At 43.6% G+C, this 12,260-nt stretch overlaps 1 protein-coding gene across 3 annotated transcripts in view; it reads left to right on the forward strand.

The window, feature by feature from the left end:
* Positions 1-2,322: 2,322 nt before the first annotated feature.
* Positions 2,323-12,260, forward strand: part of trappc9 (trafficking protein particle complex subunit 9) — a 304,671-nt gene continuing 294,733 nt past the window's right edge. Inside the window, exons 1-8 of one of the 3 annotated variants that reach the window (XM_031793479.1) lie at positions 2,323-2,345; positions 3,667-3,811; positions 4,067-4,165; positions 4,513-4,868; positions 7,269-7,414; positions 7,729-7,866; positions 8,740-8,766; positions 10,969-11,090. In XM_031793479.1, coding sequence (XP_031649339.1) covers positions 3,683-3,811; positions 4,067-4,165; positions 4,513-4,868; positions 7,269-7,414; positions 7,729-7,866; positions 8,740-8,766; positions 10,969-11,090 — 1,017 coding nt within the window. In that variant the 5' untranslated portion in view covers positions 2,323-2,345; positions 3,667-3,682. Of the gene's footprint in view, positions 2,346-2,540; positions 2,666-3,666; positions 3,812-4,066; positions 4,166-4,512; positions 4,869-7,268; positions 7,415-7,728; positions 7,867-8,739; positions 8,767-10,968; positions 11,091-12,260 lie in introns of those variants that run through there. The other 2 variants (XM_031793478.1, XM_031793480.1) reach the window with 2 other exon arrangements.

Raw genomic sequence — 12,260 nt, forward strand, 5'->3', positions numbered from 1 at the left:
ATACATATACAGCATGGCTCTGGATGGGAACTGGCTGTAAACCTTATCTGATGCTGCACATGTGTCCATCTAGTGGTGGAATGACAACAGTACAAATATCCAAGACTTATCCATGTTTGTGAAATTGTTCATCTATTGATCTACTATTTAAGTATTAATCCTACCACTTGGTAGGTAAAATAAGATTAAGACTCATACTGAACAAAAATATCAACGCAACAGACATGAAGAAGGTGAAGAAGCCGGATGTGGAGGTCCTGGGCCGGCGTGGTTACACGTGGTCTGTGGTTGTGAGGCCGGTTGGACGTACTGCCAAATTCTCTAAAATGGCGTTGGAGGCTTATGGTGGAGAAATTAACATTCCATTCTCTGGTGGACATTCCTGCAGTCTGCATGCAGATTGCACGTTCCCTCAAAACTTGAGACATTGTGCATTGAGTTGTATTGTGTTGTGTGACAAAACTGCACATTTTAAAGTGGTCATTTATTGTATTTATTTTATTTATTGTTTAATCATCTTCTTGATATGCCGCACCTGGCTGCTCCACCACAGAAAACACTGAGCTAGGCTCAAACACCTGCATTTTGGAGCTGCCTTATTGAAGAAAGCAAAAAATAAACCATGTTTGTATGCGGCTTTATTAACTAAATTATGATTTTTTTGCACATTGTTTGCAAACTGATATGTGAGACATATTAATGCCAAAATAACATGCAAACAGGCAACAGATCGGACTTTTTGGAGAAATGTCCTCTGGTCTGATGAAGGAAAAATAGAACTGTTTGGCCATAATGACCATCGTTATGTTTGGAGGAAAAGGGGGGAGGCTTGCAAGCCAAAGAACACCATCCCAACTGTGAAGCACGGGGGTGGCAGCATCATGTTGTGGGGGTGCTTTGCTACAGGAGGGACAGGCGCACTTCACAAAACAGATGGCTTCATGAGGGAGGAAAATTATGTGGATATATTGAAGCAACATCTGAAGACGGCAACATTTGTCGTTCTGCCCCTGAACAGGCAGTTAACCCACTGTTCCCAGGCCGTCATTGAAAATAAGAATGTGTTCTTAACTGACTTGCCTGGTAAATAAAGGTAAAAAAAATAAAAAATAAAAAATAAAAAAAGACTAGCAACCAAGTTAAAGCTTGGTCGCTAATGGGTCTTCCAAATGGACCCCAAACATACTTCCAAAGTTGTGGCAAAATGGCTTAAGGACAATAAAGTCAAAGTATTGGAGTGGCCATCACAAAGCACTGACCTCAATCCTATAGAAAATGTGTTGGCAGAACTGAAAAAGCGTGTGCGAGCAAAGCCTACAAACCTGACTCAGTTACACCGGCTCTGTCAGGAGGAATGGGCCAAAATTCACCCAACTTATTGTGCGAAGCTTGTGGAAGGCTACCCAAAATGTTTGACCCAAGTTAAACAATTTAAAGGCAATACTACCAAATACTAATTGAGTGCATGTAAACTTCTGACCCACAGTCAATGTGATGAAAGAAATAAACGCAGAAATAAATCATTCTCTCTACTATTATTCTGACATTCTTAAAATAAAGTGGTGATCCTAACTGACCATAAACAGGGGATTTTTACTCTGATTAAATGTCAGGAATTGTGAAAAACGGAATTTAAATGTATTTGTCTAAGGTGTATGTAAACTTCCCACTTCAACTGTAAGTCCTTTACACCACTGACTTTACAGTTTTGTTCTGTGTATTACAACCAGGTATAAGTCAATAAAACAACGACTGATTTAGAAGCTGAGTGGAATTGACCTCATCAAGCCATGCAGCAAATACATTTCACTGCTGTGTGATTCTGTTCACACACAAGCACTTCCTCAATTTGTATTGGTTTCAAGTAGGCCTAGCCTGTGTTTTACGAGAGCAAAAACAAACAGTTGAGTAAGAGTCTTTAGTACGAAACTCATCAAGGTATTCAGAAAGAATACTCTTCAAAATCCAATGGTAAATCTTACAGCCTGGATTTAAAGTATTCACATAAAAATACCAGGTATCCAACTAAGAATACAAATGTAATTATTATGTGAAGGAGGATTTTATATATTTAAAAATGGTCTATTATGGGTTCAGGGGCCAATAACAATGGGAATACAACACAACACGTGATGTGATTGGTAAATTAGTTGCAAAAATCGGACCAATAGGAGGCTGGTTTGAAATGTGTGAAAGCCTCCCTTTATTCAGTCTGTAAGAATAACAATCTGTAAAACAGCAACAAAATCTAAGGTCAGAAACGCGTTGGTTTTTACGTTTAACATAAAATAAGCATTTGTATCATTGTACCGTTCTCTAAGAGTTGCTGAATTTCATTTTCATGGGTGAGATAATACAATGTATACGAAACGCAAATTTAACAACTTTGCAAATATATTTTTTGCCATTCAATGTAATATCCAGGTTTATGTTTTTTGTTGTTGTTGCCAGTAGTGCAACCGAATCTAAATTCCAGGTTGCACAGCAACATATTGGGAGAATGGGTGCCCACAGTACCAGCAGTGGACATAGGAGGGCAGTGATGCACGCTATTCATAGTATTTGTCAATGTAACTGATAGAGAAGAAGAGTTCATTCGGGAAGCTGTCTATTTTTACTAACGAGAATTGGACTGTCAAACGTTTCTGTCACAATATATATCAAGGTAACGTCAATTCTTGGCATGTTTTGATAAATAAATGTTCCAGTTTGTGGCTGAGGAGGCAACAAGCCTGACGATAGTTTAACAACCAGGTATCATACCAACATTGGCTAACTAGAGACAGTCAGTGTCGCTAGCTAGGTAAGCTTGTCATTCTTCTGTAAATGTTGATGGCAGAAATAATCCCATTCTTGAATATAACTGGGGACTGTAGAATGAAAGTAAACTGGACATGTAGGACTTCCTAATTTACATTTTTGAAGTTTAGTTTTACTGTAACATGTGGCTAGCTGACTGGGTTGGCTAGCACAGTATACTAGTATCTTTGTTTTTAGCTAGCTAGATAGATCCTTTATACTCCAGCTTGAAACTGTCTTTATGGTCGGTGTTGTTAAGAATGAACTACAGGTCACGCAAGCGACGTATGTAGTTTCCAATTCCTTCGAACGACTGTCTTAGTAACCTAAAATAACCTTAGTGAGAGAGTTGAGATATTGGGTTGGTTATGGTCCGAATGCTTTTGAATCAAGTGTGCTACTAACTCTGTCAGTGATGTCACATCTTGACTGTGGTATATGTGGATGGAATTTAGCTAGATGTTGAGGAATTAAGATCATACTGTAGCCCGACTGGGACCCGAACCCCGGTCCAGCGACTGTCAAGCAAACACCTTAACAGCTAAGCAAGGAGGTCAGAAAAATTGACGAGGTCGTTAGGTATTGGTTAAAGGTCACTGCATTACCCCCTTCCTTCAGGAGACCGTGTCCCCACTCTTCTCTATACCAAGTCCCTCACATGTGTACACACCTCTCCGATGGCCATCCCACTTTGGACACCATTGTAGCAAATTCAGGGGGTCACCCCGACCTGGACTCTAATGCGGGTCCAGCGACTGTCAAGCCAATACCTTAACTGCTACGCCACGAGGTGCGAACCTGTTGACGAAGTTGCTAGGTATTAAAGGCCGCTACAATATGTTTCTGTCTGTTTCACCTGCTCCTCAGAGCCCATGAGAAGGAGATGAGTGTCCCAGACTACATGCAGTGTGCTGAGGACCATCAGACGGTCCTGGTGGTGGTCCAACCTGTGGGCATCGTCCCTGAGGACCAGTTCTTCAGGATCTACAAACGCATTGCCTCTGTGGCCCAGGTCAGCGTCCATGTGTACTAGCTATAAGTCTGTCCTAAATTACACCCTGTTCCAGGGCCCGCTCTGGTCGAAAGTAGTGCACTATATAGGGTAGCATTTGGGACAGACACAGGCCTATGTGTTATTATTTATTGAAATATGTAACCCCCGGCAAACTGATTTGTTTTTTATGTAAATGTTTTATTGTTGGATGCTGATTATCAAATGATCCCTATTTTGTGGTGTGTTTTGCCTTTTCGTGCCATTGAAACGAAGGTGTCCATCCGGGACTCCCAGCGGAACCTCTATATCCGCTACCGCCACCACTACCTCCCGGAGAACAACGAGTGGGGAGACTTCCAGACACACCGCAAGGTTTGTGGCTTTTATTGTTCCTATTTTTCTGCCGTCTTTGGGTTTCAGAAATGCGCTTAGTTTTTTTGTGTGTCCTGCACAGCAGCCTTTCACAAACCTTTCCTTGGGGATCCGCAGCTGTTCCATGTATTTGATCTATTTCAGAGTTAGCATATCTGATTCAACTAATCAACAAGCACTTGACTACATGAATTACAGTAGTTGTGTTAGTTTAGAGCTACAACAAAACGGTGAAACGTCTTGAGGTCCCAGAGGAAAGCTTTGAGAATCTCTGCTCTACAGTATCTGTGTCTTTTTGTCCTGTGCAAGAATTTCCTCTCAGGAATAATAAAGACCTGTCTGTTTAGGTGGTGGGCCTCATCTCCGTGACGACCTGTGGTTCGGCTAAAGAGTGGCCACAGACGTTGGACCGTTTCCACAGCCAGAAGGAGGTGTTCGGAGCCACACTGTACGACTCACGGCTCCTGGTGTTCGGGCTGCAGGGGGAGATAGCAGAGCAGCAGAGGACGGATGTGGCCTTCTACTCTAGCTATGAGGACTGTCCCAATGTGGAGAAAAGGGTGGAGGACTTTGTGGAGTCCATCTTCATTGTGCTGGAGTCCAAGAGGCTGGATAGAGCCACGGACAAGTCTGGGGATAAGATACCACTGCTCTGTGTTCCCTTTGAGAAGAAAGACTTTGTGGGGCTGGACACTGATAGCAGGTGAGTTGACTTTTCTTCTGCACTCTATTTGGCTTTTAGAGGTTTGGAATCATCCACATTTTTTGCTGCCTGTGTAATATTTCAGCTGTTGAATGGATTTGGAACCAACAAGATAATTGGTTATTAAACATTTTCTATGTGCCTGTACTGTGACTGCAGAATGTATAAACAGAGTATTAGTTTTACAGTTGATAAAATGCCTGAATACTATATTTGACAAGTGTAGCCTAACATGCTGACCACACCGCTCACGTTACGTGCGCGAGCGTGGCAAAATAAATGTACACACACGTTATTCAATCATTGGGCCCACAGAACTTGGTTCTATTTGTGACGCTTGACATGCTGCAAGTCCCGCCTCTCGTCTCCTCATTGGTTTTTAGGGGCATAAACCAACGTAGGTAATTAAAATATGAACTGAGGTCCACACAACAGCCCAGTTGGTGGCGGTAATGCACCTTAAAGTTGGTTGCCAACCTCTATATAAAGTCCGAAGAAGAAGCCTGAAGGAGGAGAGATTAATAGAAACTAACTCGGTTTACCCCTTTATCTGTGGATTAATTGTCGGAGTATAGGACCTTGTGCATTTAATGTAAAATAACAACCCAATGTTTATATCCCAGGACAAATTAGCTATCAACAGCAAGCTAGCTAGCTAAATTGCCATAAGTGTTTAATGCTTTTTGACCTGTCCCCAAATGAATATAGTTGGTTCAGAGTTAATTTTGACATTTCAACCTGCGTGTCCTGATCATGTCTGGAAGGACAAAGTGAATAAGCGGACGATAGCGCATGCGCTGTCCTCCGCATGTAATGCTTGTTAGATGGTTGTTTCATGATTGTTACAAGGTGATGGTAATTACACGAACAACATTGTTGTGCTAATGTTTGTTATGTGGTGTTGGAACAATCCTGTCCTCAGTGATTCTGATGTCCATTGTCAAGATAGCGTTGTCATTACATTAATGTTGCTAAGGACAACAGTCTGAACCTTGCCTGTTTATTTCCTTGTTTATTTTTGTTTTAAAAAAATGTTGCTTCTTTCCTTTTTTTCTTTGTATCTTGGTTACTTTATTTGTCTTTCTCATTTTCTTTCCTTTCATACTGTCCTGTGAGTTTATTGTTGGGTGTGAAAAGGTGAGACGCTGTTAGACAAATTGCTTTAGTTATTAAGTCCATCCCAGTTCCATCAGCTTAAGCCCCGGCCCTAAAGGAGACACTGCCCAGGCCCTACCTCAGTGTTCTTGTGCATGGGTTCATAGCTTAGATCCAAACTCATCGCTCCGCTCAACTCTGTATGAAATAGAACCATAAGAGTTCAGAGGGAGCTGATAGTTTGGACGTGCAGAATACATGACACTATCGGTGACTGAGGCTTGTGAAGGTTTGTCCAGCCTTTCAGGAACTTGATGATTGGGAAGGTTGTGTCACGTGACCCGAGCATGACTGGGTGAATCAGGTCTACTCTGATTCTTCACACATTCTATAACATGGATCTCACATCTTCTTCTATATTCTGCTGCTCCTACACTTTAACATGGATCTCGTATATCCGTGATTCATGGAGGGATGCTTCAACTTTCGCTAGGATTATTATTGCACCTACTTATTGAAGCATGACTTTCAATATGGTGTCAACATCCTTCTCAGCAGAACATACAAAATCTATTGCTCATCATTTAATTTCACAAACTAAGCTAACAAATGGTTACAGGCCTACTTTTTTTCAACTGAAAAGTTTGGGCCCAACTCATTATACTGAATCTGAACAGTATGAGCTATTGTACCATTAATTCACTAATAGTATGGAATTTAGCCCCATTGACACAGCATCATGCTCTCTAGGTTAAACAATGTTAGGTGGGTTTGACCCTTGACCTTCCCAGTATCTCAGGCTCCAGTAAAGAGTTAGACAGAGGTCTTGCACTCGTATTAAACTGGCCCCTGTTTTTCTTTTGTTAGAATGACAAACTGTGGTGATGTCTGCCCCCTCTTCAATCCTTGTGTGTTTAATGTGCAAGACTTCAGGATCAGGGTGGTTCTGGTTATTTCTCTCTATTGGGTTCTCCCCTCCCAAAACCCTGTCTCCCTTGCTTGTGCTGTCCCACCCCACACGCACCCCCTGTAACTGATGAGATTCATTCAACAGTGAGTCTCCTCTGCTAGCACCCAATGGGACCTGGGTAAGAAAATACGTTATGCTAAAATGAAGACTTATGTTTGGGAGACCGTACGAATGAGAGAAGACAACGAAAGAGGGTTTTTGTAAAAATGACTTAAAAAGTAAACCCTACTTGGATAATTGTTTGCTGTAACATGGACAAAGTTGTATTGTCTATGGATATCTCTACGACATCTGACACTGTAGTTGATGTTTCCCTCCTCCTCCTCCTCATTTAGGCACTATAAGAAGCGTTGCCAGGGCCGTATGAGGAAGCACGTTGGGGACCTGTGTTTGCAGGCAGGCATGTTGCAGGATGCCCTGGTCCACTATCACATGGCTGTGGAGCTGCTCCGCTCCGTCAATGACTTCCTGTGGCTGGGGGGTAAGACATGGCTCCTCCTCTTCCTGCTCTTTTCTCAGATCCCAAAAAGCAGGGTTGGAGACTCTGCAGGTTTTTGCTCCGACCCTTCTATAAAACACCAGGTTCTGTTAATCACCTGCTCACCATGACCTTGAACCAGATGAGGATCGGAGTCTGGTGTGCTACAACAGGGTAGTAGCAAAAACCTGCCAAGCCCAGTAGTTCTCCAGGAGGACGGTTCGCCACCCTTGCCGTACATACAGAATGCCCTTTAGAAATACTTGTTATGATACTCTGTTTCATTGACACATCTTCCTTGTGTTTTGGTTCTCCAGCTGCGTTAGAGGGCCTGTGTTCAGCCTCTGTTATCTTCCACTACCCTGGAGGAACAGCAGGGAAGGCTTCTGGACGCAAACCCAGCCTGGCACAGGGCCAGGGACAGGCAGCCGACGCAGGGAAGAGACACCGGCCAGGTAAGCAGCACTCCTCTCTCTGTGTGTGAGGTTGGGGGTGGTCTTCTCTGTGGGGATGTTTGTGATGGGGCCTGAGGTGTACAAGCAGTGAAGGGGTAAAATGTGTTTTTTGTTGAACCTTTTGTTTGGCCAAGCCAAGGAGGAACCGGGGGGGGGGGGGGGCAGACCCGGTGTTGTTATTGAAAGGGATGGTTGCTGCGTGCCTTAGGTTTGAAGTTTCTTATAAAATGAAGAGTGTGGAGATGTTTCAGGAGGTGTGGGGGCTCAGGGGGCTGTCTGTACGGTTGGAGAGGGGGGGTTGGATGTACGGTTGTAATGTGGTTCTGGAGGGTGGATTGTGTTGTTGTGGTGGCATGCAATGTGTTTTTAATCTTGGGGGGGGGCTCATTTAATTAAGACAAAAAGTTGTGGAAGATGTCCAGAGGTTTCTGAATGAGCTGTGATTTTATGACCGTTGGAAGGAAGAGATCTTTGTGGCCCAAGCAACTGCAGCTACTATGGCAACCCAAGCTTTGCTTTTCTCAGCCCAGCTGCTTCTGTTCTGTGCCCTGGACAACATTACCTGAGACATCCGGTGGCCCCCACATCCTAACCCATTTGTTCTGAACCTTATTTACTATCATATTTCCATTCACCCATATCTTTACTTAATATGATTAACTAGTCACTTACTTTAACCCCTAAATAACAACACATATTTAGCTTTTACTTGTACAAGCAATTAGCATTAGCCTACTATAGCGCAGGGAGGGATGGGAAAGTCTCAAGGAACCGGCTGAAAAGTGGCTTGTTTGGGGACTAACATTGCTTTCAATAACTAACTGCACTGTGTGAACCTTCATTCTCTCTCTGTGTGTCTGTCTGTTACCGTAGGGGCACAGGAGGTACTCATTGACCCAGGTATGGTATGACACTAACCGGCCAGCACTGCGTAGCTCTACTTCTACCTAGACATCTCACCTGTGTGTGTTTTCCTGCTGTCTGTCTGTGTGTTTGCTTTCATTCAACGTCCCATGCTTATTGTGACGACAACTTCCCTAGCTTGTTCTCAGATCTGTTAGCGGTGTCTCTCCGACTAAGGCCAGACAATACAAACAGATCTGGGACCAGGCTAACAACCCATTGCACTACATCTGATTCCAACTTTGATTGTTTCCACCACTGGTAAATCAAAACTGATGTTTTTTTTCCCCTCTTAAGGCAGGGATTGTATTCCTGTTATTCTTGTCAGCGTTAATGTTGTTTGGCGTTCATGCTTGATCATGCCATTGACCTCTTCTTCTAATCAATGAATAATAGCCATTTTAAAATCATGTTCAAGGACATTATATCCAACACTATGCAGAAGAAGAACCACGTAACGTCCTATTAGATTTCAAAAGGAAGTGATTGAGTCATTTGGATTGGTCTATTATTTCAAAGAAATGTAGACATGCACCAGGAGGTGGCGATGTTGCTATTGAAATCCCAACACTGCTGATTGAGGCATCCAAACTATTTTTATTTAATTTTATTGAACCTTTATTTTACCAGGTAAATTGACTGAGAACACATTCTCATTTACAGCATTGACCTGGGGAGTAGTTACAGGGGAGAGGAGAGGGGATGAATGAGCCAATTGTAAACTGGGGATTATTAGGTGACCGTGATGGTTTGAGGGCCAGAATGGGAATTTAGCCAGGACACTGGGGTTAACACCCCTACTCGATAAGTGCCATGGGCTCTTTTAGTGACCACAGAGAGTCAGGACACCCGTATAACGTCACATCACAGACCGCACCCTACACAGAGCAATGTCCCCAATCACTGCCCTGGGGGATTGGGGTATTCTGGCCCTCCAACACCATTTCCAGCAGCATCTGGTCTCCCATCCAGGACCAACCCTGCTTAGCTTTAGAAGCAAGCCAGCAGTAGGATGCAGGGTGGTATGCTGCTGGCGAGTTTGAGTGCATTTCCTGTAGCCTCAAGTTCAAATGAAGAAGTGTTTGGTGTGAGACATTTCGGGCCAACCTATCAGTAAGAAATACTGCAGAAAGCTCTTATCTTTCCTTTTTTAGGAACTATTGTCGGTTTTACTTAACCATTCAACCCAAGGGCTCTGTGTAAAGTGTTGTAGCTCCGACTGTAACAAGTTGTCTAACACTTACTATATCAAAAATATAATATATGCCCTACAGCAGACACTTCTATCCAAAGCAGCTTAGTCATGCATCCGTACATGTTTTACGATGGGGTGGTCCTGGGAATCGAGCCCACTTTCCTGGTGTTGCAAAGCGCGTCGCTCGACCAACTGAGCTACAGAGGAGTATTTAGCAGGAGCTTTGATCCGAAACAGCTTACAGGACAGTGAGCACATACATTTATAGTACCTGCATGTGTTCCCAGTCTTGTGATTCACATGTAACGCTGTGTCATAGTGACATTGCCGCGACGCCGTTGCTACGGAGCCAGCTAGAGCCGTTGCTAGGCAATGTTCTATCAATACTACATTTGTATTCAAATCAGATAGGTAGAGGAGAGATTCTCCTTGCACATATTCATTTTTTAACCATTTCAATTGAAACATTCCAAGCTACTGAGCACATGATGAAGTCCGCATCATTTTGATCACATAACCGCACAGTGACCCTCAAAGGTCTTTTATTTAGAGATTGTTGTGTACAATGCATGGCAATCATGGCGTGTTGTCTTTATCTCGGTGTCTGAAACTCCTGTTCGAGGCTGCGTTAAATGTGTATGCTCAGATAGGCTATACACAGTTTACCAGTGAGTATGTCATTGTTGATTGTTGTGACTTTGGCCATATGCATCACAGGAGGTTGGTGGCATCCTAATTGGGGAGGATGAGCTCGTGGTAATGGCCGGAGTGGAATCAGTGGAATGGTATCAAATACATCAAACGCATGGTTTCCATCTGTTTGATGCCATTCCATTTGCTCCGTTCTGGCCTCCCCTCAGCAGCCTCCACTGATATGCTGATATGGATGTGAAGAACCAAGTGGTGGATGGGTCTGAACATTGACAATCATCCCGGTCATTAATGTCATTTTTCCTTGTCTCTCGTGCCTTCTCTCTCGCGCTCTCTCTCCCCCGTCCCTCCAGGTGCCCTCACAGCCAATGGGATCAGTGCAGACACCAGCAGTGAGATCGGTCGGGCCAAGAACTGCCTGGGCCCTGAGGACATTATCGAGAAATACAAGGAGGCCATCTCCTACTATGGCAAGGTATTGGAACAAGAATCATTCAAAAACACTATGTACAGCTATCTGTTTTTCAGGTGCAGGGTACCAAAAGTATCCATCACAGGAAAGAAGCAGACACCCGCGCTCTGAATGCTCCTACATACTTTATTACATACGATGTTTCAGCAACGTTCAGTGTTTGCACTTTGAAGACCAATGCTCTTTGCGGCCTGTTCCATTATCCACGATCCAGTTTGCAGTTCTCAACATCTCCACCAGGGGACGGTAGCGCACTAGGTATCAGTGATGGTTGGGCGTCTCACTGTAAACAAACTACATGCTGACTACAGGAGAAACCGTCTGAGTGCACTCAGAGTCAACGGTGGAAGGCTTAGCTAGAATGACGTCAGTGTCTGTTACTAATAGCCAAATGGAAGTGTGGGGTCATCTCAAATGCCCTATAACTCTATCAGTTGCAATTTAAAAAATAAAATACATTAGTTAATTGCATTGTTGATCTATTGATAACTATACTTACTGGTATAGCACAGGTATGTGTTAACAAACAAACCTTAAAGCTTGGGGGTAAAAACACAGAGGTGTAACATCCCAGCAGTATACCACCTCCCACTGCTGGCTTGCCTCTGAAGCTAAACAGGGTTGGTCACTGGATGGGAGACCAGATGCTGCTGGAAGTAGTGTTGGAGGAGGCACTCTTTCCTCTAGTCAAATATTTTCTCCTCCCCTTTGCCCCAGCGCAGTGATTGGGGACATTGCCCTGTGTTAGTTGCCATCTTTCGGATGGGACAGTAGGGTAGCCTAGTGGTTGCGTTGGACTAGTAACCGGAAGGTTGCAAGTTCAAACCCCTGTCGTTCTGCCCCTGAACAGGCAGTTAACCCACTGTTCCTAGGCAGTCATTGAAAATAAGAATTTGTTCTTAACTGACTTGCCTAGTTAAATAAGGTTAAAAAAACAGGTGTACCGTGTCCTGGTGTACTGGCTTAATTCACAATCTGTCCATCAAACCATCACGGTCACCTAATCATCCCCAGCTTACAATTGGCTCATTCACCCCCCCCCCCCCCCCCCTTCTCTAACTATTCCCCAGGTAACTATTCCCCAGGTTGTTGCTGTAAATGAGAATGTGTTCTTAGTCAACTTCCCTGGTAAAATAAGGGTAAAATGAATTACTACAAAATAATATCCCAGTA

This window comes from Oncorhynchus kisutch, linkage group LG17, assembly GCF_002021735.2.
Source record: "Oncorhynchus kisutch isolate 150728-3 linkage group LG17, Okis_V2, whole genome shotgun sequence".
Classification (NCBI taxonomy): Eukaryota; Metazoa; Chordata; class Actinopteri; order Salmoniformes; family Salmonidae; genus Oncorhynchus; species Oncorhynchus kisutch.